Source organism: Fundulus heteroclitus, chromosome 17 (genome assembly GCF_011125445.2).
Source record: "Fundulus heteroclitus isolate FHET01 chromosome 17, MU-UCD_Fhet_4.1, whole genome shotgun sequence".
Taxonomy (NCBI): domain Eukaryota; kingdom Metazoa; phylum Chordata; class Actinopteri; order Cyprinodontiformes; family Fundulidae; genus Fundulus; species Fundulus heteroclitus.
The window spans coordinates 5225616-5242654 of record NC_046377.1 but is presented as its reverse complement, the minus strand read 5'-3'; the positions used below and the strand labels follow the sequence as shown (position 1 = coordinate 5242654).

Genomic DNA, 17039 nt, shown 5'->3' with positions numbered 1-17039 from the left:
CCTTCATACAATCACTGTCATCCTAGCACTCTCTTCATTATTGTCAGCATCATCTTTACCACAATGATTCATTTTTCTATCCTATTCTAGTGGAAATGTGTTGACTGATTCGTTTTTTTTTTGGCATACGATTGCAGAGCATTATCATACTGATATTGCAAATTCACTGCTTAACCAGTCTGAAGGTGAAAACAAACCCAGTGAGTGATGGTGTTATTTTCATCTTGTGTTGTTAAATTAAAAAAGCTACCGAATAATTTTAAGCACCGTTGTTTTGATTTGTTCCCATCCATCTGCTGTTGATTTTAAAACCGTCACTAATGACTGGTTATTTCAGCAGCTGCCATAACTTAATAACATTATAGCTGTTAAATCCGAAAACAGCTATATAAAAAAAGCTAAAAGAACAGGACTTGTAGTTGAAGACATTTTGCTCTTCATCCAAAGGGCTTTCGCAACTCAAAAGGTAGTGAGGGAGAAGTTCCAAGCGTTTAAGCTGTGTGCACATGTTGTTCTGCAGACCTATATTCACATGTAGATTAGACTCCCCTGACAACAGGGCGTCATTAGTGCTGTTGTTGGCCTGGCTCACAGACAGATGTTTGGACACCTGCATGAAGGTGTGAAATGCTGTGAAATTGACTGGGTATGAAGACCTTCTAGGATTTCTGCACTTAAGTTATTGTGAAGTATGACATGTCTTGTCCAAAAACAACCAAAAAATAAAAAAAATTCTTGAGTGAAAAACATTGTTAAACTGATGACCTGCCCAGGGTGTTCCCCGCCTCTCGCCCATTGACAGCTGGAGATAGGCATCAGAACCCTTCGCGACCCCACAAGGGATAGACGTGCTAGAAAATGTATGGATGGATGAAAAATTGTCAAGTTGTCAAGTACATTCAGGGCTTTACTGTTGCCTTGGTGCTTGATAGCAGTTAATGCTGCCAAGGGGTGTAGAAAACCAATTATTGTTCGTGGGGACAATTACTTTTCCACATAGGCCCAGTTTAGCTTGAGTAGATGTTTATTGTAGTAAGTAAAACCAACTGAAAACAAGTTTTTTTTTACTTTCTCGGGTTATCTTTGCCGGACGTTCAACTTTTTTTGATAAACTGAAATCATTTGAGTGTGAAAACCTCCTGGAGGGGCTCCTGACGTTTAGACTCCAAAAACGTTGCCAAAAACATATCAATACTCTGACAGTGATATTCAGGGTCGGAATTTGCACAAGAATTAGTAACCTGATGCGCATAATTAAGTTAGGCTACATGTAATTAGGGTGCGCACTGTTAAGAGGTACGGAAATGGAAATGGGATTTGTGGGAAGTCATTTTGTTTGTTTTGTATTTTGTCATTTTAGGGATATGGGTTGAATAATAATAATAATATATCTAATGCTTGAATTTAGTAATCAGCTTTCATCAATGTTTATAAAAATACATTCTAACCCACAACAGTTCTTCGAAAGGTTGTGGGTTTAATTACAGCTTCCCTCTGTTACATGTCGATGTTCGCCTGGGCAAGGCACCTAACCCCAAGTTTTCTACTGATATGCGTATCGGTGTATAAACAAGTGCGCATTAGTGAGTGTGACTGGGTGAATGTGGCTATAATGTAAAGCGCTTTGAGTGGTCAGTATTACTAGAAAAGTGCTGTATAAATTCAGTCCATTTAACATGTAAAAGAGATCATTCCCCTCAAAACAAAATGTATTCTGCTCTCCAGGTAGATTATTTTTTAAGCTTTATGAGACTGAGCGATTTGTGAACAATATGGATCTTACTTGGGTCTGATTTGGAGAAGGTGTCCATGTCCAGCAGGTTTCTGTGGAGACACAAAGAGGGGCAAACAGTGAAAAACAAAGCTTCCTTGGGTTGCATTGATGCATATGTGAATATATTGTGTTTTACATGAAGGTAAAAAAAGCGAGTTCTGTACATGACAGAACATTAGATAAGCAGTTATGCTATACCTTAAAAAAAGTCTGGGATTTCTGACATTCATAATTGTTTATTTCAAGCTGCAAAAGTACAAAGTGCAAGCCACAGTGCATTCCAGACAAATGTATGCTCCCCTAGGGACAATGCAGAGAGCTGCTGAGAGTCAAATGCCGTGAAATGAAAGAGGCATAAGAACTCATCAATTCTGAAATGTTACAATTTAGATTATTCATGGTGACGATGGTGAGCTTTTAATGAGAAAAAGAGGACTCGAGGAATTCCTAGCTCGTCATTAACATCTTATTAATCACTTTTTTTTTTTAATTCATGATTCAGTTTTGAAAAATCTGTAATCAGTGTAGAACAGGTAAATCCAAATTTGACTAATCCATATATTACTGAGCTATCTATCTTCTTTGTTATGATCCAAGGTGGCTGACAAAGCACTGAAAAAGCAGCCTTCTTGTGTTGCCTGAAAATAAAGGTTTCATTAACCATAAAGAATCTCAGTTCAGTGGAGAAATACATAAGCTGTAGAGATTTGATACACAACGTTTCTGGGACCTTCAACCCATATAGGTTTGATATTTTATGTGGCTTTTGGATATCCGTTTGGGATTCAAGTAGGGTTCTCTGCAGATCTTCCTGCTGGTCAATCCAAGTCGGTACCATAAAAAGAGCCAATTGTGAGCCCCAGCCTATTTATTAAACATAGAGGACAAAGACTGTCCTTCACTCTATTTTTTTCTTACTTGAGGCCAAAATGCTGCAATATAAACAACCAAGTGTGGTTGGGGATTATTTAATATATACTTCATCAAACAACTGCACTACAATGCAATAACTACTTCCAGTCTGATTTCAATACAATAAAAAAAATAGATAAAAAATAGATAAGCCGTGCACAGCTTAAAGAATTCCCTTGCACATCAGTGACTCATAACAATAGCATAGATTTATACAAAATTATGTTTTGCAAGACAGACTTCACTATGACAAGACATGTCGCAGCATTTGAATACCGTGGAATTACGTCTCTATGCATCCTAATTGTTAGAGGTTACGAATGACCTACAATAGTCCTAAAATACCTGATATAGCTTATTTTGTCTTTGTGCTAGTGTTTGCACTGCAGCACAGCTAGCCATTATAGGAAGTTATAAAATTAGCTGCTTGGAACTCTGTTAAACCATTGGTTGAAAGTCATGGGATTCTTTTTGAGCGCTTCATTGATTTGATGATTGCGTCAAGTGAGGTTTGTGATTAGTAGTCCACTCCATACATTCACATTTGAAGTACTGAAAGTAAGTATTTGTTGTGTAGCCCGATGATACCATTTTCCAACATCCTACGCCCGAAAGGTCCCACTTGTCAATTCCTGAGCATACATTGACCACTCCCTCAGGAACAAAAACATACATCTTAGATATTTAGATGATGGGAACCTTTTAGTTTGCATTTCTTTTTACATTGGTCAACATAACCCTCTGCAACCCAAACACCTACCCAATGCTAAATGGAAGCAAGCTCGAGACAGAACTTTGTCTCATGTATAGCAAAGACGAGTTCAGAGCCTTTTGTGGTGCAGTGGACCTAATCCAGTTGTTCACAGAGAACGATGTAGAAAAGGTCTTTTCACCGCTAAAGCAGTGACCACAGTAGAAGCTGAGAGGTGCTTCTCAGCCTTGAAAGTGGATAAAACTTTTTTTGAGAAAAAGAGGAAAAGAGACTTGTTGAGAAACGACCGATTTATTTTAGAAAGTAACTGAAAATGTGCTGGGATGAAAGAGATGGAAGCAAGATTTATGTTCAAGTAGAGTTTTTTTGTTTGGTTGCAATCCCTGATGTTTGATGCGCAAACCTCCGTTTTTTTTTTTTTTTTTTTTATCAACAGTCGCCACTGGTGGTGACTATTACTTTTCAGTTGTTTGAAAAACTATGTTTCAGTTTTAGACTACTTGGGTTGCAATCAAAACCAGCTCCATTCATACTGTATAGTAAAAATGGTGTTCTTGCTGCATTCAGAATTAAATGTGATGCATACATTCTCAAAAAAACACTCATATAGGACAAACAAATTCCACAGAAATTGCCCAGCAGGTTGCCGATACAAAAAACAAGATATTCTGCTACGCTGTACTACCCGACGTAGCTAATGTTTGCATGTCACAGGCACAAACGAGCCGCTGACTTCTGCTGCGTGACCTGTTGCGTTTGTTCCAAGCCATTAATTATCTCTGTGCATCTGTTTCCATCTGCATCCCGCTCCGAGTTGACCGCGGCTGGCAGCAGGGATTAGTTTAGCGGGTGAAGGCTGTATGAGGCACAGGTGCAGCCCAGCGTCCAATCATACAGGAAGATGGCAGAGCTCGTGGTTCACTGGCTTGTGCCGCCTCACACAACGCCCAGCCAGCCATCGCACAGCCACTAAGGTTTGTCTGGAATAGAAAAGCTGTTTGCCGTAAATTGAATTCTTCATCTCAAAGATAGTTACCCCAACAGTGGTTACTGTCAATTGGGAAGTTGTTCATCACAGCCTGGCAACACAACAATCTCCAGCGTAGACAGGCAATGCTGGATGGGCCTAGATCCGGGTACTGTGCCCCGAACTGTGAGAAAATATTTGCCCTGGTACAGATTTCTTCCGTTTTTGCTTTGGTGTCACACTTAAATAATTTAGATGCTCAAACTCATTTACTTTCACCCAAAGATAACCGGAGTAGAAACAAAATGAAGTCATCAAAAGATAATCTAATGCAAGGGGGAAATGCTATTGAAACCAACCAGGCCTTGTGTGAAAAGGTAGTTGCTGCCTAAACCTACTAAGTGGTTGTTCCCTATCCTTGCTAGCAAAAACTAACATCAAACATTTGGAATTACTAGCAATGAGTTTTTTACGTCACAATGGAGGAAGTGTGGCTGCATGCCTCTGGGCAGAATTGTTTCAGTTCACCTACCTCGATGGGTTAAAAACACAAAATGCCTGTTTAAGTCCATGCCACAGGACCTAGATTTGATTTCAGACCAGGCTTTGACTAGGCCATTCTCAAATCTTAATTTATTTTTTTGAGCCACTAAGAGGTAGACTTGCTGATGCACTTTGGATCATTGTTCTTTCACACTTCTTAAGCCCGCTTCAGCTTATGGACAGGAACTGATTGGCGGCCATTCTTCTTTAGGATTATCTGGTACAGAGGAGAATTCATGGTTCCAATCAGGCACAGAAAGTCAACTTGGTCCCAAAGGAACAAGGCACCCTCAATCACTTCTACCACGTTTGATTATATGCCTGTTGTTTCTCTTAAACATAAACCGTGCAACAAATTCCACAGTATGAAACAAAACCGGTCCACTACTAAGTTTTCATCCAAATGATTGCCCTCTTTAATATCACTGAGGTCTCGGGTTCAATCAGAAAGTTCTGTTGTGTCAGATTCTCACAGGCAGACTACCAATTTTTTTTTCCAATGTGAGCAGAGGTACTTGAATCTATCAAAAATGTAATGGACATCCTCGTTCGTGACAGAGCTTTGAAGAGCTAAGGACTCCAGGTCTGTGATCACTATCATGCCCTCGGTTCAGAGGAAAGAGCTTATCACAGGATTTTCTTCCAGTAAGACTGCAGCTTACTAGCTACTTGACACCAGATAAGTCCCCTAGGACGAACGTTCTCTGAATTTAAAGCGCTGGCTGAAGCTACAGAGCTTGTATTCAGCCGTTGCAGCAAAACTTACATTTTTCTTGTATGTCAAGACCAAAGATGGAAAGCCTAATAACTGATTCTGCAGATATGTATTTGACTAGAGAAGCCAGCAGCCACTTTAAGAGCTATACTACATCAAGTCAGCAGGAAATAGATCCAGGTATAGTCTTAAAACGGCATGATGTTTGATATAAACTATAAGGTATATGTAGTTCTTTGTACAAATTAAATTTTCATATGAATCTGTTCAGCTTTTTGTGGATAAAAAAGCCCCATGTTGAAGTTTTTCTAATCAACGGTGTAGTACATTCTCTATAAAAATGTGTCATTTTGGAACTAATCAAAAACAGTTTAAAGTAAAAAAGCTAAAAATCTATTTTAATAGAATCTAATTCAATGGTAAATGCGGTTAGACCTTTTCCGACCTTCTCCACCATATTCCCAGGCAATTAGAAAGTCTAGCAAAAGCATCATTACATTTGCATTTCTGCCATCAGACCAATGCTGTCACAGGCTATAGGTTTTAACACACCCTTACACCATCACCATAAAAAAGTGTTCGATCTGGAACTTAATTTTCCATCTGTAAGAAAGACTTATTTTTTGTTGCTTTACATGATTAACACATTTATAATTTTTTTGGATGAATTCTTTATTTAGCAGATAAAAAAAAAGAATCAGACTGATGGTGTGGTGAAGTCGAAGATTATACAGAATATTTAATCAGATTCTAGTGCCACAAGCCTTAAACAATTGTAAGTAAAGTGTGTACTGAATACAGTGCATCTAGCAAAAGTAAGACTTTAAGCTGCTTCCATTGACTTTTGCTATGTATTACAAGAAATTCACTGTGCAGTCCACTGATAAAGTCTATCCTGACAAAATAGGACGGCTAACTTCAGTTTGACTCAGACAAAGAGTGCCTGGCTAAAGCCTTAGCAGAAATGACTATGTCGGCCTGAATTCTGCCAGGATTTCAGTTTTGAGCTTTAAAGGTTTTTTTTACCAGAAGTTGTCCTTTGCCACTGTGGTAAACTGCAGATAGACTGAGCTCATTACGGGCCCCTTTTAAACGTGGGTAATGTGCCGGTTTGACAGGTCCCCAGGCTAATGCCTCCCAGACATTTCTCCTGACTTCAAGCCATCACTGCATTGTTCTTGGCTGGCCATTGAGTTAAACAAGTTCTGGGCCCTGGAAGTAACACCATCACTCTTCGACAATTTTGGTTTGAATTTTCAGCTGCCTTGCGCTTGCTTTGTTTCATCTAAACTCCTCCCCCTCCCTTGAATTCAGACACGAAAAATCAATATAACTTGACAGAAAAAGAAAAAGGTTGATGGCAAATACTCTTGAGGCAATTAAAAATACAATAACAAATGAGCGAAACTAGCTGGGTGCAAATATCCAGAACAAAAACATGACAAATAAACTGTACTGTATAACATGCCCTTTGGCTCCTATCACTGTTTTGTTTGGCTTTAGTATAGAAATGATGCCCCTCCAACAGCACCACTAGCACTCTTAACATTAGCATTAGATGTTTGTTTTTTAAAAATGATTTACAGGTAATTCGCCTGGAGGGAAAGCAAGTGAAAATGCCTTGTCCAGGGAAGTGACAGCATTCATGTAATCGCGAGAAATGATTTGTTTAGGAGACGTGGGACTGATCGCTCTGTCAGAGGTTGCCTGCTTTATACTTTTAGGGGAGAATCTGATGGTTCAAAGCGGAACGACTGCTCAAAGCACATCACACATAGCGGCACTCCAAGCGGACTCCTGGGCCCCGTTGCGCATGTGCCGTGTGCATGCCTGTGTGTGTGTGCTTGCGTGCGTGCGTCTGTCGGTATGTGCGAGTGCAACACGTTTTCAGGATTTCCACTTCAGAGGATAATGCGAATGAGTCACGGCGCCGTCTCTTTTCCTTCTCTCTCTCTTTTTCATCCAGAGGCGGGCGGCAGAAAGCGGAAGGCTGCCACCCGAGTCACTCAGAGGGTCTGCAGGATGAACGCCGTCAGACTCAGTTCAGTGTCTTCTTTGAAAAAGTCGCAGTTATCTCAGTGTTGTGTTAAGGCTTGATTTATTTTACCCAATAATCACTCTATATAATATGCTGCTCATTTTATATAGAGAGCGTTGTTCAGTAAATGTCTTGCTGTATGAGGTTTTATAAGCTTTACATTTTCAGTCGCACAAAACTTTTCTGTTTTACGAATGCAAGGCAAGTATTTATGCGCAGTTCTCACATTACATTATTCCTATTCTTATGATAGCATATTTTCTTTACAAAACATATTGGAAAAGTCTGGCAGGTAGATTTTAATCTGTCTCGAAATAATTATTTGCGTAACCTCCTTTTGCCATGAATAGTCTTTACAGCCATGTCTCTATCAGCATTCTCCGTCTAGAGACCAAAATGCTCGCCTGTTCTCCTTCACCAATTAGGTTAAGCTCAGTTATATTGGATAGAGAGCATCTGTGAACATCAATTTTTAAGTCTTACCACAGATTCTCAAGAGTATTCGGGACTGGGCCATTCTAACAGATCAATATACTTTTACTTAAACCTTTTCCCTGCAGCCCTGGCTGTATGTGAAGGGCTTTTGTCCTGTTAGATGGTGAGATGGTGAATCTCAACACTTTCCAGGAGTTGCCTGGATTTATCTGTCTGCCAATCAACTCTGACCGGCCTCCTTGGTCACCATCTCTCACCGTGGGATTGTTGTTCAGAGCGACCTTGAGTCGGTTGCACTGGAGCTGGGGTTGAATACAAATGCACATCACTTTTTTTTTTTCTAAAAGTTGCTTAAAAGCCTCTAGACTAGAGCTTTCTTGATTTATTCACTTTTCCCCCCCACTTTCTCAAACGTTAGGGTAATCTAAAGCAAACTTTATGCAACGTTGCCCTATGTTCCACTTCTGTGCTGCGGATCTGAAGCACAGCCAACTTCAGTTTTGCACACATACGCCGACGATAAAAAAAACCCCGTAGACAAATATGACAGTGCAGATCTCCAACGGCTGTCAAGCCACGGCTGCTCCTCCCTGTGGGGGAAACCTTAGCATTCCAGTTCCCCTCACTATCCCAACTATACATCTGACGCCACACCTGCGACAGCTGTCAGTCACTGCAACAGAAACGGAAACTTTTAAAGTCCCCCCTCCCCCAGCCCCCTCCTCTTATTTGCTTCCCAGGCTACCATATTTAGCAGGCACAAACAGGTGCAAATAGACACCAAGGCTGTAAGCTTGAAAGCAGAACTGGTGAGGCAGCATCTTCAGCTGATGTGACGCGTCCGTAATTATAGGAAATGCCTGTTGGAGCTTCAACGGGGGATCGACAAAGAGGGTTAAGGTGCTTTACCTCCCACACACACACACACACACACACACACACACACACACACACACACACACACACACACACACATACAGGATCTACTTCTCTCTGCCTTAGCTCACAGGGGGAGAGCTGCACAAGAAAACGAGTATGGAGACTGTTACCATGAAAACCGCTGACAGCCAATCGGGGGCCAGTTGACCGAGCTGAATGACAGATGCTGTATATGTGCATGTCATTTCTCCCCCATCTTGACAAGCAGAGGACGCCATCTGTGCAGAGGTATTTGCAGCCTCACCTTTTCACTTATTCAGTTTTTTTTTTTTTTCTCTACCCTTCTTCTTGATCTATTTTCAACTTTCTCTTTAAGTTATTCTGTTTTACCCTCCCCTGCTTTCAGTTCTGCCTTGCTACTTTTTCAATTAGTGAATACATTCAGAAATACCCTTTGGACTGGCTCTGGAGGCCACGTCGATGACCGTGTGTTACCTTGACAACACAACAGCAACTCCCCCCCCCCTGGGACCCTTACAAACCTCTCCTGTGCTACAGAAATAAATTGGGTTTTAGGCCACTGGATAAGGGCAGAGAGGAGAGGGAAAGAGTAAAAAGGTAGAAGGGAAAATGTGAGGATATGGAGGGGAAAAAAATAGAAGAGAATAGGATTATTAGCAACGCTTAAAGAACACAGCAGATACGTTAAAGGGGAAGGATGGTGAGGGGCAGATTCTGCTAGCGTCTTGGTCATTGTGCGACATTTGACATCCACACTGCAGAGATGCTGGCATTTGCGCTCGCTGCAGTTCTCCCAAACGTCAGGGAGAAACAGGAAGTGAACGACTATATTTCATGGAGCCACAATTAATTAGTAAACAAAACTACAGTTTACAACTAATAATTTTTTGCTGAAAAGTTCTTGCAACTTTCTTTCAAATTTGAGCTTTTTGCAGTTTAATATGGTCACACAGATCTGCTTGTAATCTACTTTGCACTGTTGTCCACTTTATAAATCAGTTATTCAACATGCAACAGCTTACAGAAATTTGGAGATAAATACTGGACTGCCTGCCAGCCACCGGCTCAGGGGCCTCATTTATGAAGCTTGCGTGTGCACGAAACGGGGCCTGAATGTTGCATACATCACTCTCCACTCAAAAATTGGAATCTATAAAAAAGAAAAGAAAAGTTTGACAGAAAAATGTGCAGTCATCATGGCAATTTTGATCCATGCTTACGCTCATTTTAGAGATGAGGAAATTGGCGAAGCAGATGGTAAAGTGATGAATTGCAGGCAGACTACAATGAGGAGTCCACTCAAATGTTCAATTTCACCGCATATCAGACTTTGATCAGATCGACTTTATCATAAACATTCAAAACGGCTGTGTCATTCATGCTTGCGCGGGTGACACATAAGTACACATAAGGACCTTTCGAATAAATAAAAAAAAACACATTCAGCTATAACTTCCAGCAGACAGCAGTTACACAACACCACTTTAATACCGCTCACACCCAAGCAGCGCTCAGCTTCCGCTGCTTGTCATTTTATGATTTAAAAATAAAATAAAATAATAATCAGCTGACCCACTTTTAATACACATTAACATTTATGTCAGTGCTTTGCATCGACCATTAATGGTTGAATCTGGGCATGTGGAGGCCAGAACCTGAGGTGGAGCCTGCTACGCAAACGTTCAGGTGCAGCTGTGATTTATAAAGGAAAATTGGGCGCTGGTGTGCGAGTACAAGGTTTTATAAATCTAGATTTATACATACCCACCACTCTACTCCTCTAGTCTCCTCTATGTATTTTAATGGACCCACTGACAGAAGGAGCTGTGGCTTTAAGCCCCACCTCCAGCCAGTCAGTGTGGTCCGCTATGCCATTTTTACAGCATGGAATCTGAGTGGCTATGCTCTTGGCAATCTGGACCACAAATCCTGTAGCATCTACACTATACAGTAAACATTCTTCTTTGGACTCATCTCTGGATATTGTTGAGTTGACTGCTTTTACTATCTTCAGTGTTTCTGGGTTCTGAATATTTGGTGTTTTTCTAAAAAATATCTTTCTAAAAAGACTAGCACTATTTTGTTGCAACGCTTCCATGACAAAGATTGCACGGGAATGTCTAGTCAAACACTGCTCCTATCACAAAATGTCTTTATTTTAAAAGATGAGGATGCTGATATGGGTTTAAACCATGAGTGTTGATATTATTGCTGTTTCGGAGACATGGTTTTTCAAGTCTATGAAAAGATACGTCTTCAGATTGGTATCTAAAGACATATCTTTTCATGCTTTTTTTCCTGAAAACCCATGCATGAGTCTACTGTTCAGTCCGCCAAAAAAAAAAAAAAGAGGTGGTGTAGCTTTATTTGTTAGATCCTGCCTTACAGTTTAGATTCCTTGTTCAAAATCTGTGCCTAAATAGTTTGAATCTTGAGATTCAAAGACTGACTTGTTCGGTGGAGTGTTTTTTTTTTTTTTTTTTGAAAGTTTTGCTTTTTCTAGACCTCCTTCTGTCATTGCCGATACTTTGGCATCATTAGACCAATGATTGTCTGAATTAAATTTTTCAAGAGACAATCCTGCTGGATGATTTTAATTAGTTTGGGATAATTAGGGATTAGTTTGTATTAATGTCAGAATATTTTAAGACATACCATGTTACAATAACGTTTCTCAAATTATTGCCAGTCCTACTCAATTATCTTTTTGTCATCTACATGCCACGTAAATACTAAACAATGGCAGTTTTTGCGAATAATCCAAGTGATCATTGCATAGTTGGTAAAGTTAGAGACAATAAAGTTAGAGCCTGGTCCTACTGGAGGTTTTTCCTTCCCGTTAATGGGGAGTTTTCCTCTCCACTGTCGCTTCATGCTTGCTCAGTATGAGAGATTGCTGCAAAGCCATGGACAATGCAGACGACTGTCCCTGTGGCTCTAGGCTCTTTTAGGAGGAGTGAATGCTGCTTGTCGGGACTTGATGCAATCTGCTGGGTTTCCTTAGATAGGAAACTTTTTGATCAATCTGTATAATTTGATTGAATTTGACTTTGTAAAGTGCCTTGAGATGACATGTATCATGAATTGGTGCAATATAAATACTTTTTTTTTTTAAAGATTTGAAATATTGATAAAACATCTTTCATCTGATGAGAGTTAGATGGGACATAGCATGCAAAAAAATGACATTTTTAGCCCTTAAATATATTTTGTTGTGTCTCTATGAATGCAGAAAAGTTGAAAGTAGCCTGTCCAGGTGCTGTATAAAAATCATATCTGAAGGGTCTTTAATAAATCTAGGGGGACCCGATGGCCTTTTCCCTTACTTTTCACGTTTAGCAGTAGATATTTTAGCTGAACCAGTCTCTCATTTGTTTTTAATTTGTCTCTGTAAACTAATGTCATTTCAGCCATGTGTAAGGCTGCTTTTGTTCTCCCCCAGCTGAAAGACGGTGATCCCAGTGTATTTAACAATTATCATCTACTTTCAAAACAATTTTAGCCAAGGTTTAGGAGAAAGTGGTTAATGATTAGCGAAAATATTATCTGTGCGCAGTCAACGTCTGGTCATGTCATCAGTGGTTTCGGGAAACTCCACAGTACAGTTACAGCCACCATTAAAGTTGTAAATAACACTGTTGTAGCCTTGGATGCCAATAAAAACTGTGTTGCCCTTTTCATTGACCTGTCTAAAGCATTTGACACAGTTTGTCAGGCAATGCTGTATCTTGGTATTCTAATTAGCTGTCAACAGACAATGTGTGCAATGCAGTGGTTTGCCATTAGAATGCTTTAACATTACAAAGTGTGCTACAGGAATCCTTTCCTTTCAGTTTGTGTAAACAAAGTTAATGACGCTTGCTTGCATTCATTTTTATACAGATGACACTGAGGTTTAATGCCATGTAAATATTCACACTGCTGTTCTTAGCAGTCTACTTTTGACTTTATTCAACCTAGCTTGCTTTGTCTAAGACAAACGCTGATTGTTAACAAAAAAAAGTTCTTCAAACTCTCCCTTCCACAAAAACAATGACAGGTACATCAACAGTGTTTTTCGAGACGTACAAGTACCATGGCAAAGGAATCGACCATGAGGCTTTAATTTAGGCCTCATATCGTACATGTTGTTAAAAAAAGTAAAAGATGGAACTAAGAGTTTTTCTTCAGAAATAGATCTTGCTTTTCTTTCAGTGCAAGGAAGCGTCTTCTTAATGACCTTCCTGCCTGTTAGATTACTGTGATGTTGTTTATGTGAATGCACCTGCCACCTCTTTGCATATGTTTTGATGCAGTCTATCATGGAGCATTACAGTTCATACCTGTATAAATTTATCACAAATCAATACACTTTATGTCCTCAGGTCAACTGGTCATCATTATCAATCCATAGATGCATGCATTTCTACATTTTCATTTCTAAAGCTAATATTTTATTTGATTATTTTATTTGAGTCAAATGTTTTGATTTATGAAATGATGTGGCATAATTTAGTTTCTAACACAACATTGATATCCATAATGCTTTTTTTCAATCAATATCCGACGTGTTTTCAGAGTGTTTCTTTAATTTGTTTTGGAGCTGCGTATAATCTTACACATACAGCCTGAAATGTCAAATATGTTGCTGAACTTGTTGCTTGCCGTTATTGAATCAGTAGTTTATTTTTATCTCGGCTCCAAATGGGGTAGCCAGTGCAGATCACACCCAGTGGGGCAACAATTTACTCACTGGAGGATTAATGGTGCGCACCTACTGCCAACACTCTGCTACGTTCCCTTGTCTCTGTATGTGCAAATAACGGCAAGAAATGTCATAATAGTATAACTCAAGTATTAATCAATGTATGCAAAATCTATCAAATCATACACATGTCTGTGCCAGATTCTTGTATTTTTTTACCTATATGTGCATTAGTGTCAAATTAAACAAATATGTTGTATCCAAAGGGGCCACATGTTTCCTAACTCCATGTTACTACAGAAGCCTGGTGCAAACAAACCCAAGAAACTCACAAGAAATATTTTTTCACAACCATCTTGGATTTTTCCCACTTTGCTCGAAGTTTCCCTAACTTAACTGTTAAATCAGCAGCTTCATATATTTGAGCCCTCCACTAAACTGTGAGGGGTACTATGTGTCCCCCATGACAATGGTTTGATTCCCTGTTACCGATAAGTCGTTAGTGGACCAGGTTGTCACTAAGAGCACTTCTGGGTCGTGCTGTTATCCACTTTTTATTACATTTAAATCCATGTCGGTGATTAACAATAAGTAAACACAATCTCCTCCAACAGTCAGTGAGCCAGTTCATATGTTGTCGTATTAGACCTCGCAGGTATTGAGGTCTTCTCAGACTTCTCTTCTTCCATAAACCTCTCATTCCTGTCTAGCAAACCTCTGATACTCCCAAACCCTTACACCATTTGCCCTCTTTATACCAATATTCTGTATTTGCAGATCTATTTTTATCTCCCGCTCTGCCTTCCTCTCAGAAGAGTAGGGGTTTTCTCAGCGATGGCCTCGAGCATACAGTCCTGTTTTGTCTTCTGGTTTTCTTCCTCTTCCATCCTTTCTTTTTTTTTCCCCCTCCCTCTGTCTGTCTCTGTCACTTTGACCGTGACCTGAATAGGCTTTGTACAGACTACGCCATCTGACTGAACTAGATACAGTTACACACATGTAGATGCCCACTGAACGGCATTGGAGCAACCCGTGTCCGCTCCGATGGCTTTCCAGTTCAGCTGCTTCTGATGTCCATTACATCAGTGATGCAAACGCTCATACACATAAAGACAAGCCGCATAAACCTAGTCACTTCCTCAACAGTTTCTGTTCTAAGATGATTTCAGTAAAGTGACAAAATCATAGCAACACTTCTTGATTTGTAAAACAAAAAAACAGACCATCCAGGGTCTAGTCTCACTGAAGATTTATTAAGTCTGAACAGATTTTTTATTTAAATCTAAATGCTTTTACACAACAGTGCACATCAACTAATACAATACAGTCAAAGTACTTTTGAGCACAGTCGTTGTTGAACAAATCATTAATATACTGAAACAGAGATAAAGTATTTAAGTCTCTATTTAGGCTCAACAAAGAATGGTACAAACTAACATCTATTCACGTTTTAGTCTGTGCACCACCAATATTCATGTATGCTCATCCATGGCATCTTAAAAAGTCCTAGGATAGCCAAAACTTTTAATCTATAAGAAAACAGGAGATTTTGCTTAAGCTTTTATAGGATTTAAATGTCCTTACAGTGGAAATGAAAAACAATGTTTAATAATAGTTTAATATTTGGATCTGACTGAGCCACGCCATTGTATCTGAAATGGATCTGTTTAGCATTGCGGTTTTAGCAATTTTAGTGGACTGTTTCTCATGAAATGACCATTTTAATAAATAAATATTCTATAGAATGCGTAATATGACTAGAAAGGAAGATATGTGCAGTCTTTTTATGTCCAAAAATGGACAAATTAAACAGTCTTAAGAGACTGTACACATTTGTATTTACTTCCATGAGTTTCTAAGCACAATCACCTATAGTCACCACAAATGAGCATAAGTGATATTTTTGTACCTATAGGCCATTAATTTTATAAACATCCATCAATTGGCAATTTTGACAGATGAATTAATATAACATGCATATTTTTGGACAGTGTGAGGAACCCAGAGGGAACTCACACATGCATAGCAAGAACATGTAAGCTCCACGCAGAAAGATCATTTCAAAAACATGTAAAATACTCAAAAGCTTCAAAATGTTATAGTGGACGTGCCTTGGAGTGTAAAGACATTACAAAAGGAACTACAAAAGGATTTCTTCTCCGATTATTATCTACAGGCAGAATTGTACAATTGTACAATTTAAACAAATCCTTCGCAGTAATTTTATTTTGATCTTTGCGTTTTAATGGCTACAAATTGGGTGCTTGAGACAAGAAAGCATTCCAGCCTCAAATATATGGGGCTCCTCAAGAAAAATGAATTGCCAAAAAATACACATGGAAACACGCAAAAAGCTTTTCAGCAACTATAAGAAACATTTGATTGTTCATTATTGAGAAGTTTATAAATCAATATCTGCTTCAATTGTTTTCACCCAAAAAAAGTAGCCCTTATACATTTTCTGTTAATTTTATCCGAAGATATTTCCGGTCAAAAATAACTTTGTGAAAGAAAGCCTAAAATTTTATGAATCTTATAAGATTACCAATTTTAAACAAAGCTCTATAATTGATTATAATATAAAAAAAAGAATCCAATTTAATGCAATTGTGAACGTGAAAGAAGCATATTGGCAATCAAAACTCTTAAATGGCTTGCAAAATTATAATGGTAATGGTGTATGTGGAACAGGCAGATCATTACCATCACATAGTTACTGAAGAGGATCATGGGAAGTGGGTTTTCTAGTCAATGTGAGTTTTGTGGATCTTGAGAAGCTCAGTTTTTCATTGAAGGGAAAGAGTTAAAGTATCTAATATAAGCAAGTTTATTTATAAAGCCTCTTTCATTGACACAAAGTCAAAATGCTGTATGCATGGGTTACATTTAACCGGTGGAATTACTGGTGTGAAAATAATTATATTTCCAGGCCGGTAAAAAAATAAGCAATATATTAGTCCAAATGCAATGACACCAATGCATGAAATAATGTTCTCTAGATCTGCTCGGCAGACCATGTCTTATATTTTAGAAATGTTTCTTAAATGGAAGAAAAAGAGCAAGAGAAAGATTTGATGTGTGAGTCAAACATAACTTCTAGATTTTTCACATTGGATTTGGTTACTTGGCAAAAAGAAGCAACTATCTGACTGATTTTAGAACGCAGGTGACTGGGAGCTATTATCAAGGTGTCTGCCTGGTCACAAACATTGGATTAGGGTGGGCAGTCTGTCCACCAGGTGGGGTTTAAAAGATACAAACTAGGGCTGTCAAAGGATCCATTTTTTTAATCGCAATTAATCACATAATTTCAATAGTTAACTCGAGATTAATCGCAATTTATTCGCATGTTTTATCTT

The 17039-nt window shown here is 39.0% G+C and overlaps 1 protein-coding gene across 1 annotated transcript in view; it reads right to left on the bottom strand.

Moving 5' to 3' along the window:
• LOC105936328 (copine-8) overlaps positions 1–17039 on the bottom strand; it is a gene marked incomplete in the record, with an annotated part of 123869 nt that overhangs the window by 80653 nt on the left and 26177 nt on the right. Inside the window, 1 exon segment of the mRNA XM_036148943.1 lies at positions 1784–1824. Coding sequence (XP_036004836.1) covers positions 1784–1824 — 41 coding nt within the window.